This window comes from Spermophilus citellus (genome assembly GCF_964194105.1).
Source record: "Spermophilus citellus genome assembly, chromosome: 7".
Taxonomy (NCBI): Eukaryota; Metazoa; Chordata; class Mammalia; order Rodentia; family Sciuridae; genus Spermophilus; species Spermophilus citellus.
The window spans coordinates 160,787,060-160,807,114 of NC_138188.1; the positions used below are offsets into that span (position 1 = coordinate 160,787,060).

Below are 20,055 nucleotides of genomic sequence, written 5' to 3' on the forward strand. Positions count from 1 at the left end.
AGGAAGCAGCCAGAACAGACCCCTGATGGATCCCAGGTCAATGGCGGAGGGTGGAGCAGAGGGGAAAGAGGGCAGCTTCCAGACTCTTGGGGGTGAGGGACCCAACAGGGTGGGGTGTGCCAGGGCGGCTCTGTGGCTGGGGCAGGAAGCCGCACGGCACATACCATGGGCTTCCTGAGGCCACTGGGAGCCCGGAAGCTGCCCCTGGGGGAGTCCAGGGAGACCGCCCAGCTGCCCCTGGCTGGGGGCAGAGGGTAGACCTGCAGGTGGCTCCAGGTGTTCCCTGGGGCTGAATGGCTGCTGCCCCTGGCTGGGGGTGGGTTGGGGGGTGATGTAGATTTGGGTTGGGAGATAGCCTGAGTCCTGCAGTCAGCATTTCAGAGGAGAGGAGAGGATCAAGGAGGTTTGCTCTCCTTTAGGTCCCTCTTGGACCTTGAATTAAACTTCAAACTAGACTGCAAGCTCAACTGCTTCAAAATGTGAGCAAGGACCATCTCCTTTTAATTAAATACACCTTTTAATTTCATTCCCCCCCTTTTCCCCACCCCAGGAGACTTGTTCTTTCCTGCGCCACTGTAGGGTCGCTGAATTTTAAATGTAATAACTTAGCACCTGGCTTCCCCAGCCTCTGCTTAAAGGTATTCGCATCATTATTATCATCTTTCCAGAGTTGTACCTTGTGTTTCTGGGCTTTCACTATTTCTTCCTCCTGGGAAGGTCCCACACGGTCCCCTCACGGTTGGCTCTGCCGTGTCTATCATATCATTTCCCTCATTTTCCTTGTGAGAAGAGTGTGAATTATTTGCATATCACAAGATGTAATTTAATAAGATTTTTTTAAAAATTGTGTTTCCTGGAATGTTCTACCTGTACCGAGTGGTAGATGCTTCTTACAAACTTCCTGGATTCCTTTGGGTCCTGGACCCAGACTTGCTAGATCCGCTGCCTCTTCCCCTTTTCATGGTGTAGCCTAGTGACCAGCTGAAAGAGTGTTGTTTGGCTAGACTCGGCTGGACCAGGAGAAGAGGGGAAACTGGGAAGCAGCCATGGAGCTCCATCACCAGTTCAGAAAATATTGCATTGTTATGTGGGTGGAAGCTTGGGGCTATTTCTGTGCTTGGCCAATTAGCTTCTCCTGTAGAAAACACGTTCTTTTCTCTCTACCCTTCTGTCATCCTAGACCCTGAAAGTAATTGGGACTTGAGCTGTGCTCTGTGCTCATTAAGAAGTCCAGGTCTCCATGGATGTCAGAGAATGCTTGGGTGGCTGGCTCTGAGGAGCAAAGCCACTGTGATTTGAGTCACCCCACTGCAGCCAGCTTACAGGACCCCAGGGCAGTGAAGGAGTCCCCCTCCACCGTGCAAGGATCGCCAGCTGCAGGGATCACAGAAGATGAGTCCTCTGGTCTCCACCCTCTCTTAGATTTAGAGTTTTGGTGTTTCAGTGCAAACATAAAAGCTCTGGTGGTTTGGATTGATGTGTGCTCACCAAAGTGAAACTTCCCACGGGTTCATTTAAAAAATAATAATAATAATAATAAAGGTGCTTTTATAGTATGCTTTGAAAATGTCCTGGAACATCTGAAGGAGCCCAGAAAGAGGTTTTTGTTGATCATGATGCACTTGCTGGTACAGAAAGTGCTCTGGGTGTTCCACCTGGGGAGCTCTGGGCTCAATGATCGTTCCATAGGAGGAAAAAAAAAGGCACCCCCCACCCCCGCCCGAGATGCTTGGCATCAGCTTTTGCTGGGTTTATCCATGGGCTTGCTGACACCAGGCAACACTGGTCCCAGGACCTGGGCGTGTTAGCAGATGGCTTTGGATCCTCTGTCCTCTTTAGCCAGCCTGAGTCGCACCTTGAGCCTGCTTGGCCCTGAGGCCAGTTCCAAAGACCATGTCTGAACCTCGTTTTGCTGTTGAAGGGATGGGGTGGCGTGAATCCCAAAGTCACTCCCACCCCTGCAATTCTGTGCTTCAAGCATTTGCCCCAGCCCCCCCCCCCCCCCCGCAGTGACCCACTGCACCCTGAGCGGCTATAGTCCCACAGGGCACAATGTTGTCTTAACCCTCTCCCCACTTCTAATTCTGACTCTTTACAAATTTGAGGCTGGCTCTCTTCCCTGGGTCACTCCAGCATTTTTACTTCTTTTCAGTTTGTTTTGCACATATCGCAGGAGTGTGGCCCGTGAGCTCAAAGGAGAAGGGCTGCGGTTTTCCTTGGTGGAGACAGGAGAGGGGAAGGAAGGTAGAACGGGCGGGATCTGAATAGCATTGTCACAGGCTGTGAACACATGACTGTGACACAGCTGTTTTGTTGGAAATCACTATTTCAATAAAATGGGAAAAATCAGTTTTTATCTGGGAAAAAAAAAAACCCTACATTTCCAACCAGCTGACTGTGAACCACGGAGCAGGTGTCTTGGCCTGGGACACTTCCAGAGGGTGCTTCAGGTGTGCAGGGAGGCTGCTGGCTGGGACTGGCCTGCAGGTGAGCCCAGGTCAGACAGCCACTGTCCACTGTCCTAGAGACAGAGGTGGTACATAGAATCGTTAGAAACTTTTAGCTGTCTCACCCTTGGGCCTGGATAGGGCCACCTGGCTCCAGGCATTGCTGGGCACATGTCCAGGGAATGATGGGTACCTGGCAGCACCTGAAAAACGCTGTCCTGCCTTTTCTAGGAATCAGCCTCTGGACTTGTGGCCAGTGTGCGGGAGTCGTTCTGCACCTTTGAAACTCTGGGCCAGGTTGGTTTGTGGAGGGATGAGATGAGTGAGGTCTTAGAGGACATGGAGAGCTACGTGTGGATGTGACACTGTCGCATGCGGGTCTCCCATCCCAGAGTTGAACAAAACTCTACGGTCTTGGCAGTTACGTGGCCAGGCTAGAGACAGCCCATGAGGTCACACTGGCCACCACGCTGGGGAAATAGGATTCCCGCCCTGCATTTCTTGGATTCAGTTTAAAATGACTTTAGTGAAAGGTGAGATGTGACCGCCCCTAGATGCCTCCTTCCTATGATGGCGTCCCCTAACCAGCTTCTGTCAGTGCCCCCTTGAGCTCCTGCAGTCCCCAAATGGGTATTTCATCACTGCTTAAATCTTGAATCTAGACAGAGAGGCTCCTTCTACCTCTGTTGGTAATCGGAGTGTCTCAAGCAATATTTTAATGTTGGGCCTTTGGAAAATTGTGCTTTTTAAAAAAAAACAATTTCAAAATTCTTTAACTTTGGTGTGACACTGGGAATTTCTATCTTTGGAATTCTCCTTTTCTTTCCTCTGGGGCTGCGAGTGGAACGTAGGGTCTTATGCATACTGGCCAAGCACCCTACCACCCAGCTACACCCTCAGCCCTTTTAATTTTATTTATTTTGAATTTTCGAATCTGGCCTTGAACTTGTGATCCTTCTGCCTCAGCCTCCTGTCTAGCCAGGATTACAGGTGTGTGCTACCATGCCGGGACTGGAATTCTTGAAATAAATAAAGGAAAATGCTTTGCTTTATTTTCATTCCATGAGAACTCTTTACATGAGGAGGCTTTGATGGAACCCAAAAGGGCGGGATCTTGAAGGGCCGGATGGTGGGCCAGCCTCTACGTTCTCCCCAGGACCAGCATGAAGGAAGTCTGGAGCTTTGCTCCGTTTCTTGAAATTAGTTGTCAAAACTAGTAGTTTATTATGAAAGCCAAAACCTAATTTTGACTCCTTAGTTGAACTTTCTGAGCCCAGGTACTACATGTGGCTCAGCTACCTAGCCAGGATAGGGCTGGATTTATCCCTTCTTTTGTATTTAGTTTTATTTTATTCTCCTTTTCTAATGTGTGAACCCATCTTCCTGATACGTAGAAACAGGCCCCAAACTCCAGGTGAGCCATCTCTAAAAAGAGATTTCCCACCAATGAGGAGGTACCTGGCCATAAAGATAGAGCGCCTCTCCAAAGCACGGAGATGAGAGGACTTGGCTTCAGACCTAGGAAGAGAAGGCCAGTTGGTGCAGGGTGTGGCTGCAGGTCTGGGGAGTGTGGAGTTTACTGTCACAGGCCAGCAGTTCCTAGAACTCGACACAAATTTATGTTTAGACATAAAGGCACATTATGGATATAGGCATACCTCTGTGCCCTGTGGCATTCCTGTGCACACACCTGACTTGGTTGGGAGTGCTTGAAGGATGTTTTGAAATAGGAGAAGTCACAGTGATGTTGATTCCTGCTCCTCTTGACACAAGAAGTGCAGGGATTGCAGAGAGGCTTGCAGGGAGGCTGGTGGCTGGCTGGGGTGAGGTTTTGAGCGGTGCCTGCCTCAGCTCAGTTCTGCTGGATGTGAGATGGACTTGGCCCTGGCTGTGCTTTGCAGAACGCTTTTCAAGACCTATCAGAGATTTGCATCCAAAGTCAAATTCCACACACAATGGACCCTCCATTTGCATATAAGTAAGACTGCACAGTAATCCTGGATAATATGCAAAGGAAAAGAGCCTAGCGCCAGAGGCTCAGGGCTGAAGAGCCAGGGTGGAAAGGTGTCCTGGGAGATAGGGCTTCAGTGGCTCAGTTGACAGCAGGGCCCAGGGTGGCGGGGCCTTGGAAGGCTGGGATGACACCACACACTGCCAGAGAGGGCTTTTTTTTTTAATGTGAGGTTTTTAAAATTAATTTTATTCCCTTGTTTTAATTGGTGCATTTTTTTATAGTTGTAAATGATGGTGGAATTTGTTGTTTTGTATTCTAACATGCACACAACATAGCAATATAATGTGCCAATATCATTCCCCAGCACTTCCCCACCTGCCCCCGCCCCCCCCTCACTGAAGGAAACATTTCTGTAAAAATTGGGGTTCTTAAAATCAAGGCCATGAAGAAACGGCCATGGGATCAGAGAGATGTACAAAGCAGGAGCCTGTGTGTGGCCAAGGGGAGAAGATGGACCCGAGTGAGACAGCGTACCTTATTTTATGACCACATCCCGTGGCCAAAACTTAATTGCACGACTGTATGAAATAGTAAGGAGGCTGGGGAACTTTCTTTGGGAAACATGTGCTCAACCCCAAGCCAGAGGTTTTATAGCTAAGAAAAAAGGGGTCAATAGAGGCATCAAGGAGACCTATCCGAGTCTTCGGCTGGAGTGGCTGGGGCACTGGACCGCTGGCTGTCCTGCGGAGGGTGCCTGGAGTGTGGGTGACTCACGGGTTCTCCATTCCCTGGACAGCAGTAGCTTTTCCCTGGGGAAGGGCGAGGAGGGCAAATGACAACTGCTCCGTGTTGGCTGTCAGGGAGTTAGCTCTCCATTCCAGGGGAGGAATTCCAGTTCTTTCTCTGTGCTCAGAAAGCAAGGAAGCCCTTAGTGTGTTCTCCCCACTCCCAAGAGTTCCCAGTACTCTTTCCTTCAAGACACACCCATGTTCTTCAAGCAAATTCAAGGAAAGCTTGAGGTCTGATCTCTGAAAGCAGGGCTCATGCCCTCCCTGTATCTCTGTTCTTCTCCTCCCACCCTGCGTAAACTGGGTGGCTGCAGGAGGTGACAGAGGCCACACAAGCCACCCTTGCGAGTCTTGGTACAAAGTGTGCTATGACAGGGCATCGATGCCTTGCGGAGGTTATGGAAGGCAGTCTGGGTGACGGAAGCCACATGGTGGATGGTCCTAGCAGGAGCCAGGCTGCTCCTGAGGCTGCCTGGCATGTGGCGCCAGCCATCGGCAGTGGGTGGGGCATCCCCAAGAACCCCACTCTGTGCCAGAGAGGTGGGTCTTCCTGAATTTGGCCGTCCCCGCGCGTTCTGCCTTCCCAGAAGCGTTCTGCCTTCCCTGATCCTGACCTGGCCAGCAGAGCTCTAGTCCTGTCTTCAGTCCCCATGGCGGACGGAGGGGCTGGGCAGACTGGCCTGCGTGCCAGCATCTGGGGTAGCAAGTACTGCATCTACGGCTTCCTCCCGCAGCTCACAAGCCTCGAGAGAAAACACGCCTGACTCCTGCTCATCTCCCTTCAACTGCAAGGGAGGTTGGAACCTCAGGACCGTGATCAAGACTCTGGGCTTGAATTACTGCTGTCCCGGGTCAAGCTGTTTCCCATCCTGCCTCGCTGCTCATCCCTGGTTTCCTCTGAACAAGGCAGGCCTTTTGATTGGTGTGATGGCCTGAACTGAGTCCCTGCCTTCACGGGTGGAAGCTGTAAACGCCATTTCTCCAAGGTTGGATCGTTAAAGAGGCAATTGTGATTGGACATGTAATCCTAGCAGCTCAGAAGGCTGAGGCAGGAGGATCACGAGTTCAAAGCCAGCCTCAGCAACTTAGCGAGGCCCTAAGCAATTCAGCGAGGTCCTGTCTCTAAATGAAAAATAGAAAGGGCTGGGGATGTGACCCAGTGGTTGAGCATCCCTGGGTTCAAGCTCTGGTACCAAAAATAAATAAATAAATAAATAAATAAATAAATAAATAAATAAATAAATAAATAAAAAATAAAGGCAACTCTGATAATACAGGGTCCTTAGGTGGGCCCTTGGGCCATTTTAAGCGGAGACCAGGACGCCGACACAAACTGAGGGACAACCATGTGAGGTTGCAGGAAGGAGCTACCTGCAGGCCAGTAAGAGGGCCTCCAGAGGCCCAGCCCTGCCAGAGGTCCAGCCTTGGACTTCCAGGCTCCACACTGGGGCAAATGCCCTGCTGTTGTTTGAGCGTCGCCAGGGTGTGGGTGTGGGACTCTGTTACAGCAGCCGAGCAAACCAACACCACTAGGACCAGATTCTGCCCTTCCAGTAGACAAAACCCACTTTTCCCCCAGTGGTATTTGTGTCTCCTTTTTGCTGCTGACTTCCTGGGCTTAACGAATCTGGAGGGAGAGTTGATTTCCCCAGAGCTCCTTCTTCCTAGTTGAATCTCACAGGTCCACACTCCCTGGACCAGCTGAACACACGGCAGGACAGGTATTTTACACAAGCCAGAGCACAGCCCGTGGCAGCTGGAGAGCAGGGATGATGCAAGAGGCGGCCCAGAGAAGCCGGCAGTGAGCCGTCCCTTCCAGCTGACCAAATTAGGCTTCACGACAACCAGAGCCCTCACGGCAGGGCCCAGGCCTGTGGATTTCAGAGCACCTCTATTTTAGGATGAAAGAGAATTGCTGTCTCCTGGAAAGGACCATGGGCCCCACAGAAGGCGCCAACCTGGTAAATGGAGATAGGGGAAACTGGAATGGTGTTTTTATTGGGCTCGGGGAACATAATAGATACAGAAATTCCCCTGCCTGGTGCTGCTAATGCCTGACCTTGCTCATTAATCTCTGCTTCTTAGCAAAGACCTGGAAAATTACAATGCTCTGCACCAGCGGCTCCTGCTCAGTAAATGCATGTGCAGCGGCTGGGAGCCGCGAGCTGGCTGGGGGTCCTCCCCTGCCTGCCAGGCAATGGAGTGACCGTTTGTCACCCAAGCACACCAGGTTGAGGGACGCCAGGGCTCTCTGTGTGCCTCATTTCTGGATTATAAAAGGACATATTGTCTTTTTCTAATGGGAATTTCATAAAATATAATCCTCTATGCCAGCTTTTCTGTGGCTGGGTGCTTGAATTTACTTTTACTAATTTTTTTCTCAGAAGGAATTGACCTTCTCCCTAGCACTAGATGCCCTATTTTCTGGCTTAAAGGTGAAAATTGTAGCCCTCATGAGCTTTTTTTACCATCTCTTGCTGCCTGGTGGGTGAGGGTTTCAGTCCTTAGAAAGGAATCCACACTGGCTCTGCATGGCCCCTGGTGGCCTTGATGTGAAGGAGCTGTGGGCCCCAGCTAAGAGCCCCCAGAGCTTGGGCCAGTTAGCTTAGTGACACCAGGGGCCACACAACTGATGGGTGTTAACTCTTTTCCAGTTAATACACCCTTAGAAATAAGGTGGGATGCTCTGCAAACCTTGGCATTCAGACGTCTCATTTGCAAGGCGTACTTCAGCTAAATGACTGTTATTTCTTTATAGCGTGCTAAAACTTCGGTCTTTTATAGAACGCTATGTGCTTCGACTCCTAATGATGGAAAACTCCTACTCAGGACAATTATATCTCAATTTACTGCTTATGCACAAATTTCTGATCTGCAGGATTAGGCCTTAGGAGGAAATTTGTTTCTATCAAATAAATCTTAAACTATAGAGAACTATAAATATGTAAATGAGAGCGTTGCCCATGGTGTATGTGTGTGTGTGTGTGTGTGTGTGTGTGTGTGTGTAAAATAAAATCTATGTTCATGACTTACTGCCCAAACCACCACTGGACAATGATTTTGCATCATTGTAAACTAGGGAAAAGATTTATGGTTCAGATTGCTGAACTTAGGGCTACTATTTTATGTATATAGGTTTTAAACATTTTTTTTAGTTGCAGATGGATACAATACCTTTATTTTATTTATTTATCTTTATGTGGTGTTGAGGATTGAACCCAGGGCCTCACCCATGCTAGGTGAGTGCTCTGCCACTGAACTATAACCCCAGCCCCTGGATATAGTTTTGTTTGGCACTAGGGCTTGAACCCACAGCCCAGGGCCTTGCTCATCACTGAGCATGAGCTCTAACAGAGAGCTGTGCCCATTCCAACCCATGATGGACTTTTGAACCATGCTGTGTGTCTCAGACTCTTTATCTTGGGCTGCTTGGGGATCCAGGAACAGCTCTGTCTTTCTCCAGGTGCCTTTTCATGCCTGTTAATTCCTAAGGAATCTATGTTAATTGTTTCAAGTCTGCTGCTCAGATTGTGAATTCATAAAAGAAGAAGGATCTTTCAAAACGTGCTGTCTCCAGGTTATTAGGAGCCCTGCTGCCCCTCCCCTCCTGGCAGGTGGGTCTTGGCCTCTGCCCCTCCCTGCTGGCTCCTTCCTCCCCAGCCCTTGTGGACAACCTGGACTGGGCAGGCCAGAACCCTCCTGTCTCCGCATCAACAACCTACTTGGTTTTGGGAATCTCTGAAATTCTCTTTCTCTCCAATGCTTTTACCTTTCTCTTTTCTGTTTTCCTCTGGGAAGCAGGGACCTGAGTGTGTCCTCTGCTGTCCCCCACCTTCAGATGGGGACCTTTTGAATGTCTTGCTAACTGAGTGAATTCCATACAAAGTCCTGACCCCCAGGGATACAGGTTGATGTGGAGGGTGGATGGATCGTGGTACACATTTAGACTTGGACTGTTGAATACATAATTTTCCCCCTAGAGACCTTAATTGGTCTATACAGAAATCTGTCATATTGACATACATCCAAGGAGCTGAAAATAGTGCAAGAAATCTTCAGAATCACCATGAGATTTGGAGCAAGACCTGGATCCTGAGCCAGCCTTGGCCAGTGTGTACAAAGCAATCCTGGTCGAGATCCAGGGTGGAACAGGAACAATGGATACTTCTTGTAGCTCTTATGAATGGGTGCATAAGTCAAACAAGACAAAGACTCTAAAGCTACTTTAAAATTCATAAAGTCCAAAAGTTAGATTAGATGTTCCCCTGCCCCCTCCCTCCATGACCATCCAAAGCTCTAGCTTCCTGGAACTCAGAACGTGACCGTTTGGGAAACAGTGTCTTTAAAGAGAAATGTTAAGTGGGGCCATTGGGGTGAATCCTAGTCCAACAGGACTCGTGTCCTTGTATGGAAGGAATTCTGGATGCCCAGAGACACCAGGGGTATCCCCTCACCATGTGAGGACACCGTGGGAAAGTGGCAGGCAAGCAAGAGAGAGAGGCCTCAGGGAGCCAGCCTGCTGCCACCTGCATCCCATCTCCAGAACAGGAGAAAATGAAATTCTATTGTTTCAGCCCCGGCCGTGGTATTTTGTTATGGAAACCCGAGCAGAATAATCCTGGTGCTCAGCACGTGGCTGTTTATGGACTGTGGACTGATTGGAGATCTTCCACTCCAACACTAGATTCAGAGTTTATCAGGACAGATAAATGCAAACATGATTTTAGTCTATCAAACCATCAAACCATGATATCCCGTGGATTGTCATGATGCTACCAGGAACCTGTAATGTGCATTTGGGATTGTCTTCAACTGGTGCTCCTTCCTTACTTTTATATTTATGATCATCTATTTTACATTTGCCCATCAAATGATCTGTAAAAGAAAATCCATTTAGGTATATAAGGAAGCTCTATTTCATGCTCCATAAAGAAAGTCTCTTATTATCATTGTGTTTTTAAGAGGAGCTTCCTGAACGTTTTTCTTATGACATAATCAAGCATAATGTGCTACCATCTAGGGGCGCTGCGTTCACTGTCTCCATTCAGCAAAGAACTGAAGAACAGGACACAGAGACAGCAAGAAAGTCGCAGGTTTATTGAAGAGCCACAGAAATACAGAGATAGACTTCTTCATAGAGAAGGGCCCCCGAGCAGGGAATCTCGTGGGGACTTTTGGCTTGTTCTTTTTATGGTCTCCGGAATTTCCTCCTTTTCTGATCTCCTCCCTGTCCGTGCGCTCCTCACTGTTATTGACTGGTGCCTCCTCTGTCCATGCATCTGTTTTAGTTTTTGTATTGAATCCCCCACTTAGGAGCACAAGTAGGGAAATGTCCATCTGACTGTGACCCCCGCTTGTGTCCACAAGCACTTTTGTCAAGCAGGAAGTTGACCTCTTCAGAAGACCCTCTCCACGCCCCTTTGTTCTCAACCTGCCCCAACCTCCTCCCTTGCCACCTTGCCCTGGCTGTCTGAGCACCCCCTCAATGGTAGAGGGAACTTCTGGTCTCAGTTTCTGCAAAGACCAGGCAGTATTTGGGGAAGTAGCTTAAGAAGTATCTACAGCAGCAGGAAGTCTAACCTGGACAGGACCGCAGCTTCCCAGGGGAGGCCATGGCAGATCTCAGCCGGAGACCTCTTCGCCTTCTCAAAGCATTGGTTTTTCCTGGGCCCCTGGCAGAGCTCTGTGCCATGGTGGTTGGGTGAAGTTTCTGCCCATTTGGGGGGAAGTGTGGAAATCCTAGTTGCTTGGGGGTCGTTTTGCAAGCTTTGTGCTGTGGGTCTCAGAGAGAGAGGGGTGAGGGGGCAGAGACAGAGACAAAGAGGACAAACAATATGATAAGGGACAGGTGTCCAGATAGCTGGACGCTTAACAGAGGGTGCACCCGTAAATAGAGAACGTAGCAGCTATGCAAACTATTCAGCCTCATAGGTTTCAATTTCCGCTTCTGATGAGATGAAGTTTTTTAGGTATGGACTTGAGAGCGGGGGAGTCTGCAGGGCCATGGGGGTCCTGCCTGCCAGGCACAGGGGACATTATTCTTTCCCCAACATGAGGCCAGGAAGTTGGGATTTCCCTCTTCCTTCAGTGCAGTCATTCTCTTGACCTCTTTGATGGGCACATTCAGGATTTCAGAGTGTTCGTACAGAAAAGGAACCGACAGAATTTCAGAACCTCAGACAGATACAAATAAAACCGTGCGGCACTGGACAGTTTGCGGGGTGTTTTGGTAAAATATTGCTTGCTCAGACAGACAAAAAGTCGCCATTAGGAGCTGGGTAGCTGATGTGTTTTTCCTATTTGGGCAGCAGAATCTTAAGTAAAAATGTCAGGTAGGGCCCACCCAGTCCAGACACAGCTTCAGACATTTTTTATGAGAGAAGAAATGGAAATAAAGGGAAATGGTCACCCTGCCGTCCGGAAATGAGAAGGACTCACGTTTTCCCCGTGCTGCTAATTGAGACGTACTGCTGTCTCCCAGGCAGAGCGGCCTGCACCCACAGCTGTGGGCACTGGGGCAGGCTCTTCTACACGGCTTCAGCTCTGTATCACCAGACTTTTGGGTTGTGGACTGTACTGGTTGGTTTGGAAAGTCTCTTTTTGAATATTCTTATTTATTTAATTATTTTGGCATAACTTGGGGTTGAACCCAGGGCCTTGAGCATGCTGGGTAAGGGTTTTGTCACTGAGCTACGTCCACAAGCCTTTATGTATATTCTTCATGGCTTGTATTACTGACCTGGGGCTGACCCTGTGCCAAGACGAGCAAACACAGCTGCCCACACTGGCCATGCGGCTGGCTATGCTGAAAAGTGCATCCTTCCTCTCTGAATTAGGGCCATGCAACTGTGCCCAATATCATTTGGGCTGCAGTTTACCTTGTAATAAGGTGTCAATCTGTGTTTAACACTGCAGAGCTGGGTAGCTAGGTAGGTTAATCTTTTCAAAAGTGGTTTTTACTTTTGCCTTTTTTAAATGAGAAAACTGAGTACCAGAGGAGCTAAGAACCCTCCCCAGGGTCTCACAGCACTAGGAAGCAATCTCCAAATCTTCTGTCAGCTGCGTCCCATAACCCCACTTCTGCTGGGAGGGTCTGGGGGCTAGGAGAGGTCAGCCTCTCCAAAGAGGATGGGGACTTTGTCTGCAAGGGACACAAGTCCTGCATTTAACTTTTTCCTGGCCAGGTATGTGTCACAGCCTCTGTTCCAGTGTGGAAGAGCTTAGAGATGCCCCCAGAGTTCCCTGGCACGGGAGCCCACCTCTGTGAGGAATTCTGCCTCTGCACAGGGCTTTACAGTTCCACTGGGCTCCCATGGACTCCCTGGTGTCACAAGCCCTGGGCCCAGTGGTGGGAGGCCACACCTGTGCCTCCCTGACCTCCAGGCTGGCCATCTGCCCTAGTGCCTGCCCTTCTCTCCATCCGGGCTTCAGCTTTTCCTGAAGCCCTGCCCCTTTAACCAGCAACATCTCCAGACTCCTCCACCAAGACCACCTTGAGGCATCTCCAGGCCTTTAGAGATTTGTGCTGATCTCTGTGCTGAAGGTCTAATGAGTTGTCCTTTCTTAGCTGCCACCCATCTCTGGCCAGGTCCGTGGAAGGAGCTCATGGTCCTTGGACGACCTTGCAGACCTCCCCAAGGCAGTGCCAGAGTCCAGAAACAACAACTCTTTAAAGACTAGTGGCTGCTCTGCGAATGTTGTCCGGGGTTTTCAAACAAAGGAGGGATTCATAAATTACTTTTGGCTGAAAGTATTAGTTTAAAATACAATTTGTAATGCTTGTGTTGATGACCCGTCCTTACCGTCTTAATATATATATTCCCTAAATATACATAATTCTGTGTTCTTCATTTGTCATTTGTCAAAAAGTGAGATCATTGCTTTTTTTTTTCATTATTATAAAAGGGAGAAGATGAATCAGGCCCTTTAAGAACTTCAGGTTGCAGTAACATTTTAATTCTAAAAGAGAGATCCTCCATCTTCCCTTGGGTCAGGGTGAATTTCCCCTTTGCACTCACTAAACAGTGATACCTTCATTCCTGGGGTTTGGGACTGGACCTTATGAAAAGTGGCCATTCCCAGGGCTGCAGCTGCTCTGCATAGCCACGGACAGTATTCATACTAAAGTTTTTTCCCATTAGCACAAGAGCTGGGGCCACCGCATTTCAGATTCTTGTCTTCCAGTCCAGGTATCATGGGATAACATTCATTAAGCATTTTACAAATATCCACTTGAGCCACAGGAACTCCGCCCCTTCCCGATGGTCCTGACCCACAGTCTTCCCTGCAGATTGGGAATGTAGATTGAATACAAGAGGTTGACTGAACTGGTACAGTAGGAAATGATTCCCATGCCCTCTGCATGGTTGGGGCTCTTGTGGGTCACACAGGATGACACCCAATGTCCCCCGACGTTGGTGCATTCAAAGCTCTGCTCTCGTGGCATTGGCAGCAGATCTGGGAGGGAAGAAAACAGTGCTTTGATTTAGGTCATAAATCGGTGAGTTTAATGAGGCTGGCAAGCCTGGAGCCAGTGTCCCCCACTTTCAGATGTGATGGGAAGGCTGCAGGCAGCGCCCGCTTAGTCTCCAGGAAAACCGAGGAGCCTGCATGTGAGTCTGCGAGGGAAACATCATTCAAGATCTATCTGAAATAAGTGCTGGTTCTCCTGCATCTACCTACCTCCCTATCTACCATCGGTCTATCTTCTACCTCTATCATCTGAATCTGTCTACTGTCTGTCATACCTATTATCTATATCTATCTCTCTTCTATGTCATCTGTATCTATCTCCCATCTATCATAACTGTTATCTCTATCTATCATCTTTCTCTTCTATATCATCCCTATCTATAATATCATCTATACCTACACATTTTCTAAATCTAACATCTATCCACCCACCCACCTACCATTGATCCATCCATCTGTGGGAGGTGACAACATAGCAAGCAATGGAAAACAAGCCTCCCTCACCCGGAGTGTCCTGTGTCTCCACTCATGTGGTTAGGGCTGCTGCTGGAGTGTTATTCTGCAAAGTCCCTGAGAGAGGAAGTGGCTGGAGCAGGTTAGGGTTGGTGAGGAGCTGGAGCTTCCTGTCAATAGGGGGGTGGATCCCGACTCTGGCTATACCTGAGGATCTTTGCAAAAAGCGTGAATGTGTGACCTCCCCCCAGGGACACCATGTCATCACTCAATCTTGCTCTCAGGAGACCTTCCCACTGCAGCAGTGCAGGGAGGCAGCTGGGGCCCCAGTGTCTGTACCGAGAAAGAACACACAGGACATTGTGCCTCTGAGGGCTGGCCTCGGCCCTCACTGGACTGGAGGATTTTTAAAGACTTTCCTCTTCTATGGATGGGGGATTTGATTTACTTATTTGGTTTTACAACTTGGCTGGAAATTGTAGTGCTCAGAAAGGTGCCCAGCGTGATAAGACAGCTCACCCAAGTTGTCGTGACTTCACTCTGGCTTATGAATCGGTTAAAGCCTTCTGTCTTGGCACACACATTGCCACACCTACGTGGGAGGAGTACCATGCATGGTTTGTGAAACCTCAGTCTAACTGTGAAGGTCAGTGGTGTCCTGAGGGTGATAAGAACCCAGGCTGGGATCACAATCAGCAGACTTCGATGGCAGCAAAAGTATACACAGAAACTCAACGTGTTACTTGGTTAACTCAGAGCTCTTGTGAAAATCAGCTAACACTGGTTCAATGCCTATAGCAGTATTCAAACCATATCTACATGAGATACCAGGAGAAAGGACCAGCGCAGCTAATGTTTTTAAAATTTATGTAAACTGTCTCCAGTAGGAACCAAAGATCAGGTTCAGAAAACACACTCTGCATCCAGACTGTGCCCTTGACTTTCACGGCCCCTCTCAGGGTCGAGTTGAGGCAGCTGGAGGGCAGTGGGCCCTGGACTGTGGGCTGCTCTGCCGTGCAGGGCATTTTACTTTGTGAGTGTCCTGGCTCTGAGGGTGTGCTCCCTGGGGGCCACTTGGCTTGGCTCAGCAGGTGAAAAGCTGCTTTTCTATTTGCAGCTCCGATTACCTCATGTTTGTGTTTTTCTTGCTATAGATGGACAGAAGAAAGTTCAAGAAGAGTTTGACATCGACATGGATGCACCAGAGACAGAACGTGCGGCGGTAGCCATTCAGTCTCAGTTCAGAAAATTCCAGAAGAAGAAGGCTGGATCTCAGTCCTAGTGGGGGACCCCCTTCCTAATCTGCTTGAAGACCCTGAATTCAACCATCATCTGTCAAGAAACTAAGAGAACCACACCCTAGACAGAAGTCATCCACATGAGATACACACACGCACCGCAAACCTAAATGCATGTACAGAAACCCATAATATTTATACCCTGGTAGACAGGCGTAGGCAAGGAAAATTTGAGTAGCTTAATCTCTATGTTTATCTCCATTCTCATTTCTCCTGCAACTATTTTCCTTGACGTTGTAATAAAATGAAGTTAAGATGAGTGATTCAAATGCCTGTTTTCATCTCTCTTAATTATATTTTTCTGGCACTGGGGATGGAACCCAGGGCCTTGCACACACTCGGCACGTTTGCTTTACCACTGAGCTCCACCCCAGCCTCTCCCTTGGTATCAACCTAGGAAGTCACTCAGGTTAGAGCTGGCTGCAAGCCCGATATCCATTTTCTCCCTGTCTCGTTAGAGATGGATGCGGTGGCTTCTGTTAGGAGTGTTTGTGCCGAGAGTAAGAGATCCTTTCTCAGCCACGTCTGTGTCACTTGGAGAGTGCTAACATCCGACGGGCAGTGGTGATAGATTTTTTTCTTATGATGGGAACACAGTCCTGTATCCTGGGGTGCCAAAGCCTCAGAAGTTTCATTGGAGAATTATGAATTATGGAGAAACAGCTTCCTGAGAGAGTGGGGTACAGGTGCCATAGAAATGAGCCACACTGAGATGTGGTCTCTGGAGCTACCTATGTGAAGTAGCCAGGGCCAAAGGAATCTTGTTTAGATAATTCATATTAGTCCCTCCATACTCTTCCCAGCCCCTACTGTTCTCCCACTCCCCAGGAGTGGGGTCCGTCCTTGCTGGGTGGGCTCTACTCTGATTCCAGCATGGGTCTTCTAGCCTCAGACCCTCCTGGAGGCTGATCTGGGACACTCGGGAGGACACTCTTCCCGGGGGACCCTCTGTGGGAGCAGTTCTTCCCCAGTCTAGCTGAGGGTCTGAGCACTCTCAGCCCATGGGGACAGAAGGGTGAAGATGGGGGAGGGACCCTGGACTTCGGAGAGGCTCCTCAATGATTGTGAGGGCTTCTCCCATCCCGACCACAGGAAAGAGCTTTAGCTGATTTTTTTTTGAGCCACAGGGATGGATTGAATTTTTTACTTCCGGAGGCCGGGTGCCTGATGGTCTCCAACTCCAGCTAATAGGGAGGGGGAGATTCCAGATGTGTCCCCTTAACATGGGCAATTGGTACATTGTGTCTGCGGCCTTGCAGAGCCACAGGAATGGGTGGCTGGTGGCTGCGGGCCCTGGAGGACCTGTGGCTTCCCGGGGGGGGGGCGGGGGAAGGAGCGCCCCTGGGCTGGCACACATGACTTGCAACTTCACTAATTCAATTTTGTTTCACTCCAGTTGATTGAATTCCTACTGCATATGTGACCTTGGTGCTGTGACCACAAAGCAGGACAGTCCTTGGCCAGGTGGAGACTCAGTACAGATGAAGGGAAGGCAAGAATGGGTGGTGACAGAGCAGCTTGGACAACTACTCAGGTCTCCCATCAAGGCAGCCGCCCCGCAGCAGACTCGGGAACAGCGGGAGTTTCTGGGTCTCTAAGACCTGGTGGCTGGTGTAGGAGTGCCTCAGCGGGGACCTAGGGGAGGAGACACTCAGCTTTGCAGCCACAAGGCTGGATTTATGAGCCCACGCCAGCCTGGGGGTGTGGCTCTGCTACCTGAATTTGGTGAGGTCAGGAGGCAAGACCCCAAGCCCTGAGACTTGGAAATGATCCATCTTTGACTTACGGGTGGCCATGTGACCCCAGAGAACGAACTTACCTCAACAAGCCAGTTTCCTTAAGAGCCAAGCGGTGACTTGGTTAGCAACTTGGCTGGGACATGTTAGGAGTTTAAATGAAGCAGGTAAATGCACGAGAGCTTGGACCACAGTAGAGGCTAACGTGGGACCTCATTGCTGGTGAGCCACCCTAGCAGTTGGTCACGGCCTCCTTGGCCAAGGCCCTGCCTCCCAACCCAACTCACACGGTGGTGGGACCTACTTCCCTTGCCAACAGCAGCCGGACCAGGTGCGGCCACCTGACCCATGAGGGTTCAGCGGCTCAGGCCCTTGCTCCTGTGAGTCTGAGCTAATAGCAGGTGAGCCACCAGTCATGTGGGGGAAATGGTAGGTGGTGGGCAGAGGAAAGCTGCAAAAATGGTTTATAAATTATTAATTCTACTCTCTATTTACTCTTACTGTTACTACTACTGCTACTACTACAAGCTGCTGAAAAAGGCCATTTGAAGAGAATGTGGGAGGATGTAGGAGAGGATTCAGATATGTTGGAGAGGTAGGCTACGCTGAGTCGGTCCTTTGCAATGAACAGGAGCCCCCACACACACACTAGCTAAAAAGAATTGTTCAGGTCTTACAGACATCTACGAATAGAACATCTAAGACGTACAATAAGAAACCAGGATGTCCCGGGCAGGCAGAATTACATTAGCTTTATAAATAAACACACGGGGGAAGAATTGACGTCTTCATGTTATTATCTTTATAGCATTTTATGACCTTCAGAAAAATTTTATAGTTTTCTTCACATAGGTCTTGAACATTTCTTCTTGTTCTATTTCTAGATATTTCATATTTTTGTTGTCCTTCTAAATAGAACCTTTACCCAAAATATTCTCTAGTTAGTTTTGCTGTCATCTGTGAGAAACCCTCTTACTGAACTCCATAATATATAATCATTCACGAATAGCAGTCACTCTGTTTTTTCTCTTATACTGGTTTTAATGCCTCTTTTTTCTTGTCTTTGTTATAATCCACTCTTATATCTTGGAGGAGCCTTGGACATCGTTGCTGTCTTGATAGTAACAGTGACAAGCCATCTTCTGATGGTCATTTGACTGGGTCATTGTTTTGGGCTGATTGACTTTAACTTCATATGGTCTCATTCGTCAAGTCATATAGGCCTCTTGCTTTTCTTTGGAATGCACACAGTCAATATGCCCTGAAGGTTGACCTAGACAAATGAGTGGGGTGGCAACGGAAGTCTGGGGGGTGAGGAGGTCAGAGTGAGAGCTCGTAGGCCTCGTTTTAAGGACAGGATACCCATGCATGCTGTGTTTAGGAGATTTCACTTAATTCCAACCAAATCATGCATCATCGGGAGGTGGCCCCTGGACCACTCTGTAGTGTTCAGGGTCCTAGTCACCTTGTTCTGGGTGGCTTAACCTATAGACATTTCTTCTCATACCTTTGGAGGCTGGAAGTCCAAGGTCAAGGTGCCCTCCTCCAGGAGAATATGATAGAGGTGGGCGGGGGAGAAGGAGGTAGGTTGGGAAAGATGGAAGAAGAGAGAGAGAAAGAAGAGCATTCTTCATTCTAACAACTTTTCTTCTTTTTAGATGTAGATGGACACAATACCTTTATTTTATTTATTATTTATTTATTTTTGTGTGGTGCTGAGGATTGAACCCAGTGCCTCACATGCAAGGCAAGTGCTCCACCGCTGAGCCACAACCCAGCCCTCTTTTCCTCTTATTAAAAGGGCATCATCCCATCATGGAGGTCTCACCCTCATGACACCGTCTAAGCCTGGTCACCTGCTAAAGGTCCCATCTCCTAATTCTGTCATTTTGGGGGTTAGCTCACCCTTAGACTAAATTTTCTGAAATGTGGTCAAACTGAATGATACTTGAACTTTATCTACTCTCCAACGGCTTCACCACAGGACCTGGTTTTAGGTTCACGGCTGGCTGCTGTCCTTTCTCCATGTTCCTTACGGCCATGACTATGGGCTCCTTTCAGTCCTGCACTGCCCCTATGGAGGGCAAGCTATTGGTTTGTCAGCTCACAGGTGCTTAACTGAATCAGAACTGTGGGTGAGCTGGGGAAGCAGAGCCCTGCTGTGCTTTGTGTAACCTCCCTGGGGCTCAGAGTCTGCGGAGCTTGGCCATAAGGGGCTTGGTCTGATGGAAAGGTCGCTGTGCTGCTGAAGGGCAGGGTGCTCTCAGGCTCTAGGGATGAAACGCCAGAGGATTGCTAGAAGTGGAACCAATGAGCCTTTTCTCTGCCCTATGAAACTGATTTGGATATGAATACTTTTGCAACCCCATAAAGCCACCACCCTCGTCATTTCCTGTGACTGTACTCCAGGGCCTCTCTAGATTGAGGGTTTAAAGAGTGGCCATCTTGAAATCCACAACTGCTCACTCAGGATGGAGAGGCACTTCTCAGCTGGGGACTGCTCAGACTCTTCCTCCAGCCTTTCCTACTATCCTGCCACTATAAGGTCATTTCCTAGGCTGCCTGTGCACGGACACTGCCGAGCTCGAGTGAGATGAAGCCTTATTCAAAGCAGGGCTGTATCTTTGGCTTAGATGCCTGTATGGAAACAATGCCTAACGCCTGTGAAATCCCACAGATTTCATCAGTCAGGGAGGGCCCAGATGGAGCTGGTGTCAGGCTCTCCAATTCCTGAGGCCCCAGAGGCCTAGAGAGAGCTACTAGTGGGGTCCGAGCTACCCCATTCTGCAACTGGATAATTCCGACAGCCATTCCCCTGATTTCACCACACGGTGTTCACCTCCTCTCCTGGGGCAGCCAGAGTCATATTATAAAAATGGGAATCAGATGTTCTCATCCTTGCCATGA

The 20,055-nt window shown here is 49.0% G+C and overlaps 1 protein-coding gene across 2 annotated transcripts in view; it reads left to right on the plus strand.

The window, feature by feature from the left end:
* PCP4 (Purkinje cell protein 4) overlaps positions 1-15,681 on the plus strand; it is a 51,419-nt gene extending 35,738 nt beyond the window's left edge. The window contains exons 1-2 of one of the 2 annotated variants that reach the window (XR_014023051.1): positions 6,943-7,150; positions 15,269-15,467. Coding sequence is in view for 1 of the 2 variants with exons in the window: in XM_081302055.1 (XP_081158181.1) it covers positions 15,269-15,396 (128 nt within the window). In the remaining variant the exon portion in view is untranslated. Of the gene's footprint in view, positions 1-6,942; positions 7,151-15,268 lie in introns of those variants that run through there. The other variant, XM_081302055.1, reaches the window with a different exon arrangement.
* The last annotated feature ends 4,374 nt before the right edge of the window (positions 15,682-20,055 follow it).